Source organism: Palaemon carinicauda, chromosome 14 (genome assembly GCF_036898095.1).
Source record: "Palaemon carinicauda isolate YSFRI2023 chromosome 14, ASM3689809v2, whole genome shotgun sequence".
NCBI classification, from domain to species: Eukaryota; Metazoa; Arthropoda; class Malacostraca; order Decapoda; family Palaemonidae; genus Palaemon; species Palaemon carinicauda.
The window spans coordinates 6,446,835-6,461,766 of record NC_090738.1 but is presented as its reverse complement, the minus strand read 5'-3'; the positions used below and the strand labels follow the sequence as shown (position 1 = coordinate 6,461,766).

The following is a 14,932-nucleotide window of genomic DNA, read 5'->3' as shown; positions in this document are numbered from 1 at the left end:
ACCTCCAAAGTCTCAGCATTGAGCAAGAGACATCCCACGTTTCTTGCTACTCCCTCCATCTCTTTCCCCTGTTCGGAGAAAGCACTAGACTTCGCCGTCAAGGCAGTCGACAAGGGCAATCCTTGCCCAACCCTAGAGGAATGCAAACCATTCTCTCTAGCAATACCTGCCTGCGAGGAGAAGTGGAAGGATGTCCATCTAACCTTCTCCGTCTCTAAGTTGGATCCAGAGATAGCAGGCCAGCAGTTCAATGAAAACCTTCCGAAGTTGCCAGACCATCTTCTGAGGAGGGAACAGGAGACGAAAGAGAGACTAGCGGCCTCCCTTTCTCATCAGAACTGCCCGGAAATGAGTGCAGATCTACAGAATGCCCCAGAAAGGATCAATTTCCTGGCTAAGTCCCACATGGCTACCATTGTGAAAGACTTATATGCTTTCCTCAGAGTGAGAACAACCTGCAGAGAGTCCGTTTTGATCTCAGCAACCATAAGACACGAACCAAGGAAACTGATTATCTTGAACATCTGGGGTAAAGACCTTTTTCCCACAGGAACTGGTCCAAGAGATCATAGCCAGAGCAACCACGGAGAACGGTAACCTTCTCCAAAAGTTTGGCATGAGCTCAAAGAGGAAATCTTCCTCAGACAGAGGTCCCCAGCCTAAAAATAAAAAGGCACATTGACCATGCAGATCTGCACAACTTTCTGCCGCAACTACGACCACGAAGCCTCAGACCACTTCCCAGATGGTCCCTCAACAACTGGTGGCTCAGTCGCCAATCTTCAACCCCAACGTTGTGAGGCAATCAACTTCCTTTCACCTTAAATCAGAAAGGAAATGGCCCTAAGAGAAGTTCACCCGGAGATAACTCCTCCCGGGGCCGAGTAGGACAAACTTATACCAAGGCACTTCCCCCAATTTTGGGGGGTAGCCAACATCAAACAAATGAAACGAAAAAGGGGACCTCTCCTCTCTACGTTCCTCCCAGCCTGACAAGGGACTCAACCAAGTTCGGCTGCTACTGCTAGGGTGCCACAGCCCCCCCTCCCCCGTTATCCACCACAGAAGAAGCTTCATAACGCTGAATCCCCTACTTCTGCTACCTCCGCAGTCATACAAGGCACCGGAGGAAGCAGCAGGGCCTACTGGAACTGCGTCACAATCGCTCGCCATTCATTCCAATTTCTAGCACGCTCTCTTGCCTCTCTCAATCTATCCTCCTATCACCCAGAGCTTGCTTCACTCCATCCATCCACCAAAACCTTGGCCTTCCTCTTGTACTTCTCTCATCAACTCTTGCATTTATCACCTTCTTTAGCACACAACCATTTTCCATTCTCTCAACATGGCCAAACCACCTCAACACATTCATATCCACTCTAGCTGCTAACTCATTTCTTACACCCGTTCTCACCCTCACCACTTCGTTCATAACCCTATCTACTCGAGATACACCAGTCATACTCCTTAGACACTTCATCTCAAACACATTCAATTTCTGTCTCTCCATCACTTTCATTCCCCACAACTCCGATCCATACATCACAGTTGGTACAATCACTTTCTCATATAGAACTCTCTTTACATTCATGCCCAACCCTCTATTTTTTACTACTCCCTTAACTGCCCCCAACACTTTGCAACCTTCATTCACTCTCTGACGTACATCTGCTTCCACTCCACCATTTGCTGCAACAACAGACCCCAAGTACTTAAACTGATCCACCTCCTCAAGTAACTCTCCATTCAACATGACATTCAACCTCACACCACTCCCTTCTCGTACATCTCATAACCTTACTCTTACCCACAGTAACTCTCAACTTCCTTCTCTCACACACCCTTCCAAATTCTGTAACTAATCGGCCAAACTTCTCTTGCGCGTCTGCAATCAGTACAGTATCATCCGCAAACAACAACTGATTTACCTCCCATTCATGGTCATTCTTGTCTACCAGTTTCAATCCTCATCCAAGCACTCGAGCATTCACCTCTCTCACCACTCCATCAACATAAAAGTTAAACAACCACGGCAACATCACACATCCCTGTCCCAGCCCCACTCTCACCGTAAACCAATCACTCACTTCATTACCTATCCTAAAACATGCTTTACTACCTTTGTAGAAACTTTTCACTGCTTGCAACAACCTTTCACCAACTCCATATAACCTCATCACATTCCACATTGCTTCCCTACCAACTCTATCATACGCTTTCTCCAGATCCATAAACGCAACATACACCTCCTTACCTTTTTCTAAATATTTCTCACATATCTACCTATCTGTAAAAATCTGATTCATACAACCCCTACCTTTTTTAAAACCACCCTGTACTTCTAAGATTGCATTCTCTGTTTTATCCTTAATCCTATTAATCAGTACTCTACCATACACTTTTCCCACCACACTCAACAAACTAATACTCCTTGAATTACAACACTCATGCACATATCCCTTACCCTTATATAGTGATATAATACATGCACAAACCCAATCTACTGGTACCATTGACAACACAAAACACATATTAAACAATCTCACCAACCATTCAAGTACAGTCACACACCCTTCCTTCAACATCTCAGCTCTCACACCACCCATACCAGATGCTTTTTCTACTCTCAATTCATCTAGTGCTCTCCTCACTTCATCTCTTGTAATCTCTCTCATTCTCATCTCCCATCACCGGCACCTCAACACCTGTAACAGCAATTATATCTGCCTCCCTATTATCCTCAACATTCAGTAAACTTTCAAAATATTCCGCCCACCTTTTCCTTATCTCCTCTCCTTTTAACAACATTCCATTTCCATCTTTCACTGTCTCTTCAATTCTTGAACCAGCCTTCCTTACTATCTTCACTTCTTTCCAAAACTTCTTATTCTCTTCTTATGAATGACCCAATCCCTGACCCTACCTCAGGTCAGCTGCTCTCTGTCTCACTTACCTTGCGCTGTACTTCCACATTTTTCTCTCTATATCTTTCATACTTCTCTACACTATTACTCTGCAGCCATTCTTCAAAAGCCCTCTTTTTCTCTTCCACTTTTACCTTCACTCCTTCATTTCACCATTCATTGCCCTTCCTCATGCTGCCTCCAACAAACTTCTTGCCACACACATCACTTGCAATCCCAACAAAATTTTCTTAGACTAACTTCCATTCCTCCTCTAAATTACCAGTTTCTCTTACTTTCACTTCATCATATGCCATTTTCAACCTTTCTTGATATCTAATTTTTACCCCCGGTTTTATTAGTTCTTCAACCCTCACTAGCTCCCTTTTACATCCACCTACTCTATTTCCCCGCTCTTTTACTACAACTAATTTCCCTTCCACCAAAAAATGATCAGACATACCGTTAGCCATACCCGTAAACACGTGCACGTCTTTCAATCTTCCTAACATTCTTTTAGTTATCAACACATAATCCATTAATGCCCTTTCTACCACTATTCCATTTGCCACTCTTACCCATGTATACTTGTTTTTATCTTTCTTTTTGAAAAAGCTAGAACTTATCACCATCTCTTGCTCAACACATATCTACCAGTCTCTCACCACTCTCATTTTCACCTGGTATGCCATACTTCCCAATGACACCTTCTACCTCTCCAGCACCCACTCTAGCATTTAAGTCACCCATGATAACTACATAATTACTTCTACCCAGTCCTTCTACACAACTAGTTAATTCATTCCACTCTTCTTCACTTTTTTCACAACCTGGCCCATACACACTGACAAAAGCCCAACATTCCCTACCCACATTAACCTAAATGATATCTCCTTCCATTCCACTACTTTACCTGTCATTCATTCACTCAGCAATAAAGTCACACCCTCTCTTGCTCTTCCCCTTTCAATCCCTGACACTCTACCAGACATTTCACCAAACATCACTTCACCCTTCCCTTTTATCTTTGTCTCACACAAAGCCAATATATTCATCTTTCTATTCCTAAACATACTTCCAATCTCATATCTTTTACTCTCTATCATATTACATCCACGCACATTCAAACACCCCAAAACTAGAGTGTGGGGAGCAGTCACTCTCCCCCCAGCTCCACCTCTTTGATGTCTAACAGGATTGTAAATACTGTACAGGAGAGGGGGTTCCCAGCCCCCTCGTCCCGTCCCTTTTAGTCGCCTCTTACGACATGCAGGGATACGTTGGGGCTGTTTTAATTGTTTTTAAATAATAATAATAATAACAATAATAATAATTTACAGGCTGGAACATAAAACACTCCCATGGAGGAAGTGTATTGAAAAAGATTATTAAAAATTATTTATCTCAAAAACGAAAAAAATAAAGGTACAATTATGAGAAAATACACACCAACAATATTAAATGAGACTTGACCAGCAATAACTAGCTCCCCAAAAAATTGATTTGAGGAAAAATAGAAACGTTCCCATTTCAACACTCCCACATCAATAAAAAAAAATCACCAAGATCAAATTATTCAGTAAGCCTTCAAATTACGGTCAAAAATATAAAATAGAAAAATCTTTTTATAAAAAATACTAACCATTCTTGTCTATGATGCAAACCTTTATAACCATTTGCATCAAGACAGAGCCTTTACAGTCAAGGTACATAAGAAAGCTTCAGGCTAAGGAGAACCCTGCAACATTGAGATTCACTATCTGCACACTAAGTAAGCAAGGTTTGGAAATTGACTGTCCTTTGACTTCCCTGCCACTCAAACATATTTTACTCCTCTTGGAGGTCACTTGTTTCTGGGGACTAGTGCATGTAACACTACCCATGGAAAATTCACTGTCAAAAGATAAAAGAGGCAATTACTTTGTGATGGGAACACGCCTGTCAGTGATAAGCAAAGGAATACCTCTTTTTTTTCTCACAGGAACACTTAGGAGTCTCTAGATTACCCCTTTCCCAAGGTTTTGTTCTTTTTCTAGTTTTCCCTGGTTCAACATGGTGACCACTAGATTCTAACATTCACTGTCTAGTTTCTTGCATAGGTTAACACTAACCTAATCCCTGCTGGGTGCAGGGTGCCATTAATTTGTAAAAACAAAGGAAGCGATTATGAGACAAAGGAGATGGAGAAGAGCTCAACAAGTTACAGAAAATAATAAAATGAAAAAAAAAAGAAAATGAAAAAATTTGTATTTTCCCTATTTTTCTTTTTTTTTCATCGCAGCTGCACCCAGCCTACGAGCAACCTCATTGTCTCATCCTGACGAACCAAGCTCCGAGGGGCTACAGAAAGACACGAACGAGTCCAATAACATTCCCGTCACTCTGCGTACCGAACCCATGAACAGGAAAAGTTTCCCTTGAAAGGAGCTGAGCTAACTCAGGACGAGGGAGTGCGCTGTCATCAGCATGGTTAGCAGGGTCAGCTGTGTGCGACTTTCTCAATGAAGACGGTGACAAAGCAAGAACAGAGATTTCTATAGGTAGGGACACTAGAGACTCTACCTTCGGAATTTCTAAGAGGAGGACCGAGATCAATCTCTGAAGCAGTCGGTGTACGCTTCCTCTCTGCCCCTATATGCAGAATCTCTAAAAGACCTTCCTTCGACAGGGGACCAGCTATCCCTAAGGAAGGCCACAGCAAGAGTACATTATCTATGGAGAAAGATTCTCCTCGGGCCGAAGGCGGCACCGTTTCGCTAGTGGAAGCAGCGGAGTACTGTACTCTAGTCCTTTGGGTTGTGCGGGTGTTAAATGGTCATCGCTTCTACTCGATCGTTCCCCCGGGAAGGCCAATTGAGCAGGAGCTTCAGCCAGAGATCAAGAAGCAGAGGAAGGAAGGCGAGGTTTCTTCCCCTTCAGAGGATGACCCCGAAGGAGAGAAAACCCTCACCGATTTCTTCTTCCACCATCTACCTAACCTCTCTCACTGGGAAGATGACCACTCCCAACATTCAGCGCAGGTATCCTCCTGCATACAAGGGCGTCCTCTGCAGGCCTGGCACATGGAGTGAGGGTCGGTTTCAGCCGGAGACATGAAGATGCTGCATTTGTGCCTCTCAGGTCCAGGACAAGTCCGCATGTCGGTCTAGAAGAAACATACACCTGAAAGGACAAGAAAAAGAAATAAAGATTAGTTAATGGCTAGTCAGTGTTAAGCGGAAGAGAGAGAGAACGTCTGCTCTCAACCAAGCCAAAAGCAAAAGTGACGAGAGAGCATAGGTGTGTTTGTGAGCAGGGTAGCCAGTACTACCCCTACCCACCCCCTAACAAGTGGTAGGGTAGTTATACCTCGCTAAAAGTCTTATGGCAAGTCTTTCAGCTTTAGGCAAAAGTATATTCCCTACTAAAGAGCGCAAGGGTTTGTATTAATGACGGAACAAACTTGATGTAGATCCGAGGCTTCCAAGCCCCTGCAGTGTCCTCCCGGGGGCAAATCCATGGGTGCATGCACAGGGATGGCAGCAGCAGTCACGCCTCACAACACGAAGACTGAAACTGCGAAAGACTTCACTGGAGTCTTCCTGGGTGTTAACCAATCTGACCCCAATGAATGCTTCTTCCCGTTAAGGGCTTACACCTGCCACTGCACTGGAGGCTACGACCAAAACTCAGTGCATGAAGAGGATTTCAAACAATCATGCCCCTTGCAAGAAGCACAAGATTGAGTATGGATCTACAGCTGGTTTAGCCAAAAACTGATTGCATCGTCCACCCTTCCACTGGCAAACACGAACTTCTTGCTTCCATTCTATCATTCAAAAAACAAAACACTTGCTAAAAGCAAAATAAAATGAAAAAGTCTTGAAAGGAGTGGACTGCACATGTGAACTCATCAACGGATGAATCAAAAGTGAAGGCTCTCCAACTGGAAAGAGGGCAGGGATACTCGTCCCACACCCTCACCAGCGGAATAACCGCTTGCTATCCAAACTTTAACGACCAACTTCAGCTCGTGCTGAATCAATCTCCTTAATTAAAGGACGAGGGTTTGTACGCCAATAGGAACAAATGAGCAATGAATAATTTTACTTGTCCATACCTTTCTAATTGTTGATGGTTGGTGGAATAATGTATTTCTTCTGATCTACTTGAGGGTTCAGGATAAAATATGGGTGGCTGCTGCACTGATGAATGGTCCAAGTGTGTGGATCCTTGTGTAGGATGTACAGTTGATGTAGCTGATTCCCCAGAATATGTATATGAAATTGGTTGTCCTATTTGTGGAATTGAGTAGGGATCTGCCGGTTGAGTATAAGGTGCATTATTGGAATAAGATTGCCCAGACCAAGATACACCTTGAAAATTATTTGGCCAATTCCACGGTGCACAATCCGATGGCTGGTTGTTCCAAGAGGCAGACACATCTCCATACAAAGGATACTCTGACGATGTTGAGGCAGTAATATCATGGCCAACAAATCCACCATGATAGGGGGGAGGGGGATAAGCATCAAATCTGACAGAAAATAAACTGGAAGGATTGAAAGACTGAAAACCCAAAGAACTGGGTAATGGATTTGAATCTCCCTCTTTTGTTTTTGCTGACCATTTTGGTTTTCTACCCTCCGTATTTATTTGAATTGGAACATCTATATTTCTTTCAACAGTTATCTTTGCCCTCTTACTGATATCAACTGCTTCTTTTTTTGATACTTCTAATTCTGTTGTTTCTGAGTTTTTGGAGTTTTTCCTTTCACTTAAAGATGTCAATTTTATAATATCCTCAGTAGCAAAATAAAAATATTCAGCAATGCGACGAGCAATACCTACTGACAAATTAATGCCATCAACAAAAGTGTCTGTAGGGAAACAATATGGTAAAAGCTTACTTTTCTTATATTCATACCCGTAGATAAATGGCAACTTGTCCCACGTCGGAAGCCAATTTGATTTATTACGAACGGAGGCATATTCATTACATGACTCTACTAGATTAAACAACTCACTTATAACTGTCTTGCTTTCTTGTGAAACAGGATTAAACAAAGTCTGCACGTTTCTAAAATCACAAGTATCATTGTGCTGCTGAATAACATGTTCATGATGGGTTGGGACATCAATTATATGAGAATGGCCAAAAAGTACATTGCAGTTATCTAGAGAATTCAATACAACACATTCCACCCTTTCCATGTTACCTTTGAACCTTTCTAACAAAATTTCTCTGCTTGCTGATAATGTTTTTGGAACTAGAAATTTCATTGTTGTTTTACACTCAGGACAACTTATGTATTCGTTATCATACAAGTCAAGTATACTAAGATTCAATATAATCAAAGAATTCTTGTATTCTTTCAATGCTCTCCACAGCGGGCTACCTACTCTAATATCAGTCATCTTGTAGCTGGGAATAACAAAAACAGTACAGTTAAATCTATCTCCAGGCCAAACTCTTAAAATATTCTCCAAATGTGAGTCTCCAACAAGAATAACATTTCTAAAAATTCCTTTGAATGATATATAATGTTTTACATTCGTGGCTATTACCCGTGATAGCTTAGCTGATGCTAATGCTGTTAGATTCAGCCCATCAGAAGTATATTTGTTGATAAAGTCAGTATCTGTTGGAACATTTGTAAAATCAGGAACTATTTCTTTTAACTTCTGAGGGGCAGATAGTTTAACGTAATTATTAAAGGCTTTGATACTATCATTTATATCTGAATTGATCTTATTTCTTAGCTTCAAATCTAAATGAGAAATCTCATCTTTAAGATTTGAAGTTCTCAATTCAACAGGTAGGACATTTATCAAGTAAGATTCAGAATCATTAGTAAACATACGACGTAACTTTTTCATTGTTTTCTTAGCCTTTGCTACAACATCTGCTACTGAGAGGTCTTCCCCTTGAGGCTCATCTCCTGTTTTGCTTAATTCAATTTCCAAAAAATCTTCAATTCCAATACTACTTAAGAGTAAGGTATTTCTTTGGAAATCTACATTGTGGTTTCTCAAAACAGATTCTAAATTATCAAGTTTAAGATTTGAGTCTGTTAAAACTTGAAAGGTAGGAACTCCTTCACTTTCAGGTATGCTGTTGTCATACACAAAGCGACTGTGTCCAAGAAAGATGAACTGCTTGAAATTTTTCCAGTTGCTCGGACTTCTAATCTGTGGATGGGAGAAAATATTGTAAAGTAATATTCATTAAATAGAAAAAATTAACATAATTAAATTCAGTTAAAAATAGGAATGAAATAAAAAAATATACTAATACTGTTCTGTAGAGTAAAATTACAGAAATATAACACATCTGGAAGTAATTTGTATTTTACATGATACAAACGTTGAGCTTTTTAGAGAATATATTTTTGGTGAAGCTGGAAACTAGCCTTAAGACTTAGCGAGGTAATGGAATAAAATAGTGTTTTGTATCTAAGAAAGCTTAGTAGATTGTATCTTATGAAACATAGTAATTTTTTTGTTATATATATCCCTCTGTGCCCCCATGAAAAAAATGCTTTGATTCGTTATCTTATTTCCAGGTATTGACAGCAGCCCCCTACACTCAGTAGAGAGTGTAAGGGAGAGAGGATTAGGGTATTCTCTAGAGAATTTAGAATAAGCACTGAACCTGTATATAGGAAAGAAGCTGAGACAATTCTGCTGAATACATATAACAATGAAGGTTGATCATTGCCTGTTACCAGTGTGTAGTGGTCTGTACACTACTGTTATAACTGGTTTGCAATGACTCATGGATGCCTTCATCATCAGACTGATAAGGGCCAACTTGGAAAAGAGATTGGGATGACGGGGAATCCAGCCGATTGGAGATCTGAGACTCCTGCTGAAATAAAGGTTTATGGTGACAGAGTTTACCATATTCATGATATGAGTGAGATGAAGGAAAAGAATTAGCTTATGGTATGTTAGTGTCCTGCAATCAAGGGAAAAACTGTAATGAGGTGTTCTATTAAGTAATGTGCAATACTTTTCATGCTGTCCCTTCAATGTCATGTCAACACTTCTGAAAGCTTACAGAAACTTTGGTGTAAGAATGAATTGTGTGATGATGTGATTGTAAGTAATGAGGGAAGACAGACACTGGCCCACAGCTGTATTTTGGCATGCCATTCTTCAGTTTTAGCTGCCGTACTTCAAAGCAGATTGACGGCAGAGCATGACTGGTCAATATTAAGGCTATTGATTATTAACATTGGGGAAGTTTCGGTAAAGAATTCGGGCATTGAGGGTTCTGCAGTCATGGTCTTGTTAGGATTTTAAAGTTCCGTTTTGTAACTGTGTAGTGGTATATCTTGCATGTAGATTAGTATTTTTCTCTTGCTTGTACAATATGCAAGGATGCTAATTTTGCCTTTAATTGATTATTTTAATTGATATAATATTATTCCTAATAGTTTTTTTTGTTTCATTTAAAAATAAATATTTTTTTTGCTTGTTTTTATGAATACAGCATTTCATTTCAGAACCTCTCACTATGATGTCCTTTCCTCAGCCACTGTTTTCTTTAGTCAAGTTATTTAAAATTTATTTTCCCACACTGTGTCCAGTTATCAGTTCAAACAATATTTCCTTTCACCTAATGTTCTAACATTTTTTCTTGAGCTTAAAACCATCTTACCTAAAGAATATAAATAACAGAAATTCTACTGATTTCCCAGAAATGAATCAGGGGTCAAGCTACCTGTTAATTCAGCACGTTAAATGAAAGGGAAGATAAAAAACAAGATTCTAGCTGGGTCCCCTTGCTCAATATAAATCAAGGGGTGGTGCCCAGAGCTCTGTTCTCTTGACCTATTACTTAGGTGTTTGGGTATTCCACCGTTGTAAATTTGTTATGTAGTGAACATCGGGTTGTGGTCGGCATTTGGACACTAGGTAGTTTGGGCGCTACCTTTGGCCACAGTCTGCAACCACTACATAATTTTGGTGCCCAGACCCGGGAAACACCAACCTTTAGGTATGGCATCGTCATCCAGTAAACGTCGAGGGCTAAGAAGAGCCTGAGCTGGGATGTGGCGAGTCTGGTCCAGATTGTCAGTGACCTGGCAACTCAGGTCAAGTCCCTGACACTTGAAGTGGTGGCCCTGAAGAGCGTGGAGCCGTCACCAATGTGCCACGTTGCCATTGGGGTCACGACTACAGTGACCACCAGTGCTCCTTCTACATTCCCAGCTTGGCCAAATTACAATGGTCTGGCAATTCCAGTGACTGGAGCAGAGCCACTGATTGGGGGTCTCCAGCCCCCTCCAGGGTTCACACCATTAATCCACCCTGTACCAGGCTTCTGGGAGTCTCCTGTCCCAAGTCGACTGCTTGCTTCCTCGCCGGTTGTGGCAACTAATCCCGTTAATCCACCAGAGACTGCAGCTAGGGGAGCAGTACTTGATCAACCCAGCCGAATCCAGTAGGCCAGAAAAGGCTCCAGCAGCCACCGCTGAGGCAGTTCTTGCCCAGACAGGGGCTGTCCCAAAACGGAAACGCCAGGCCAAGGACACCACCAAACCAGCCATACCCGGAATGACTATGTCCCAGGAGTCAACCAGCGACGATTCTGGCAGCAAGACTTCTGGTGACACTTCCAGTTCCTGTCTCAGTGTCAGCTCAGCTGACACTGTCTTCACCGACCACGTCCAGTCCCTCCAGACAGAACGCAGTCTGTCTGATCTACTTAAGGTCCTCGACTCCAGGAGGAACCCCAAGCCTGGAATCTTCCAGCTCGAAACTGGCCAGAGTTTTGCCCGATTCCTGAGGGATTTCGAGGCCTACTGTGCAAGTAAGTATACCGCAGGAAGCTCTGGTCGGTGGACTGTTGATCTCGGGAAATTTCTGAAGGGAGAAATCCATGAGGCGTTCTCGGCCATGGGGGGTCCCGAGATCTCATACCACGTCATGAAGGAACGCCTCCTCGACTGGTGCCAAGAAGCCCGAGAGAGGCATGATGCGGGTAGAAAGGCCCTGTTCAGCAGTGCCACTTGTGGCGAGGGCGAACTGCTGAAAATCTACGCCGTCCGGTTAGTCTCACTGTACAAGTCGGCCTATCCTCGCCGTAGTTTGGACCGGAGGGAGCTTAGGCGGAAGCTCCTAAGAACTGTTCTGAGCAGAGCTGGGAGTTGGCTGGAACAGTCTCTGGCCATCATTAATGTCTCCGCTGGCCGTCAGGCCACTTGGCAGGATATTCTACACCTGTTGAGTTTTCTCGACGAGGCATCCTGTTAGCGAAGCCAGAAGGCAGAGGATTTGGCCATCAGTTGGGTGGGACAGTCATGGCACGGCTTGTATGCCGACAGGGTTGCCATGGCTGCTCCCAGCCGTTCACCTAGACCTGACAGAGCGTATTTGCGCACTCCTCCTCGACTTGTCCCTAAACCTGCACCTGTGGAAGTGCGCCTGCCACCATCGCGTACCCCGGATAGATCTCCCCAATTACAGAGGAGGTAATGTGCAAGGTGCCGAAAATCAGGGCACTTTATGGATGAGTGTCGCAGACGCCTCAACCTCTGCCTACGTTGTGGCTCGTCCAACCATCATGTGGCACAGTGTGGACGACAGGCGCCGGTTATAAGCAGATCACCTGTCCAGAACACAGCTAATGTCCGCAGCCCTGGGAGGGAGACTATCTCTGTCCAGACTCCTACTGGGTGGAGAGCAGTACCAGTGAGTGCTGCTCCGACCACGTCGTCTTATTCTGGATCAACCAGTAGCCGGGAGACCTGAAGTGGGAGCGAATCCAGTGCTCCTTCTCAGACTGGGTAGAAGAAGAAGAGGAGCAAGAAGGCAAAGCCCATTAAGTCAAGAACTGAGGAGTATCATAGAGCTTTAAACACTAGGCCTTCGATGTAGAAGATGGGGCTACATCGAAGGAGGGTGTGAGTGCTAGGGTGCATGCTCCTAGTATTCCGGTGGCAGCCTTGGAAATCTTGATTTCCAAGGTTACCCCTCAACTTGAAAAGGTCATTGCACCTCCAATGGCTCTTTCAGGATTGGCCTGTGATAACCTGTCCTCGACACAGTCCAGAGCTTCTCCAACTGACTCCTCCAGGGAGGAAACAGAAACTGAGGCTGTATTGAAAATCCTTCGTAGGGTTAACCTGGCGCAGTTGGCTCCTGTACCACTCATGGTTGTCCCAGTGACCATGTCTGAGTTTCAATTGGGAGCGTTGGATGCTCTCATTGACTCCGGAGCTGAGGTCAACCTCCTGTCATCGAGAGTGGTACAGGATTACCAGCTGCAAATGGTACCCAACACCATTGGTCTGAAGGGTTTAGGGCAAACAGGACCTAAGACCTTAGGTACTGTACTGTTGACCACTATACTGCATGGAATGACATTCGCCCCGGGTGTGTTCCATGTAGTGCCTTCAGGGACTATGGCTGAGCATGTAGTGCTTGGCTACCAGGTCTTGAGAGCAAATGGGGTGATAGTTGACGGAGCCCGAAATCGGCTGAGCATTGGCATTACTCCCCAAGAGCCTCTTTGGGAGTATTACGTCCCGATACGTGAAGCCTGTTGCCAGTAAGTGCTTTACGCACTTGAGTTCCACGCAGCCGATTCAATGAGGATTGCCAGTATTGAGCCAGTACTTGTTCCAGTTACTGTTAACTTTCCAAAGGGACTTGACACCTCTTTTAGGTGCCCTGCTTGTCCGACCAACTGTTGGCCGGAAATGTATTATGATGGTGACATAATAACCCCTGGTCTGTCAAGGAAAGTTACAACAATTCCTGGCATCCTTGAACTGAAAGTGGAAAAGCCTCAGTTTTAATCAAGGGTTCATCTGAAGAAACGGCCAAGATCAAGAAGGGCGATCTCTTGGGGAAGGTGTTCACCATAGCAATGGTGGATGCTCCTCTATCCTGCCTGATAGCACAGGAGTGTGACCTGACTCCTGAACCGAGCGTATTGGAAGAGATAGACAATCTGTCTATCTCCGATGAACTGGACTCTTCTCAGAAGGACCAGTTTTGTCAAATGCTTCGACGTCATCTTCCAGTCATCAGTACTGGTGATGATGATGTGGGAGAGTGCTCAAGCACACCAATACGCATACACCTGTATGACGAGACGCCCATTTATCAGAGAGTTCGACAGTTTGCCAAGCCCGTCGCTGACGCCATCAAGGAACAGTGCAAGGAGTTGCATGAACTGGGTATTATTGAACCTAGCATATCTCCTTGGTCTTCACCCATTGTTCCAGTCCGAAAAAAGGATAATAGTATACGGTTGTGTATGGAATACCGTAGACTGAATATGGTGACTGTCTCTGATAAGTTGCCGATGCCTAACATGGCCGACTCTGTATTTGGACTTCAAGGAGTCAAATACTTTACAACCCTTGACCTGGTTCGTGGATATTACCAGTTACAGTTGGCAGAGGACAGTAAGGAATACACAGCTTTCTCTACCGCCTTTGGACACTGGCAGTTCAGATGCTTATCGTTTGGACTGAAAAATGCACCTGCAGTATTCCAGAGAGAAATGCAGAGTAATACATCCAGAAAGTGGAAGATTTCCCTAAACCGACCACTGTGCGTGAACTACAGGGATTCCTGGGACTGGTAAACTTCCAACTGAAGTTTATCCCCATGCGCTCACAGATAGCCAAACCTTTATCTGCAAAGACTGATTGATTGATTGATTGATTTAAAGTTTTCAGGCATCCTGACATCTAAGGTCATTGATGCGAGTAACATTTAATTTATGTATACAAAAATAAAATAAAATAAAAAATAAAAGAGTATTCAATTAAAATCATAAAAGTTGAATGTCATAAAAGTTAAATAGTTTTCAGAAGACCTGCTTCTGAAATAAATCTGAAAATGCCACTTGCATAGTAGGACACATCATTTCCAAGAATCTTGGCAAGGATGAACCTGCCACCCTCACCTCGAGCCTCAAACAAATATTTATTCCTTAAGTTGTTATAATTGGGGCATTCGGTCAACAAATGCCTCACTGTTAGAGGTACTAAACAGTCGTCACAATACGGTTGGTGTTGGCCCTT

General features: G+C 43.2%; 1 protein-coding gene and 1 long non-coding RNA gene across 2 annotated transcripts in view; both read right to left on the bottom strand.

Moving 5' to 3' along the window:
- The window catches only part of LOC137653089 (uncharacterized), a 587,775-nt gene that overhangs the window by 466,551 nt on the left and 106,292 nt on the right, over positions 1-14,932 (bottom strand). The window lies entirely within an intron of this gene.
- LOC137653816 (uncharacterized) overlaps positions 1-14,932 on the bottom strand; it is a 154,227-nt gene that overhangs the window by 98,237 nt on the left and 41,058 nt on the right. The window contains exon 2 of the mRNA XM_068387467.1: positions 7,003-9,074. Coding sequence (XP_068243568.1) covers positions 7,003-9,074 — 2,072 coding nt within the window. The remainder of the gene's footprint in view (positions 1-7,002; positions 9,075-14,932) is intronic.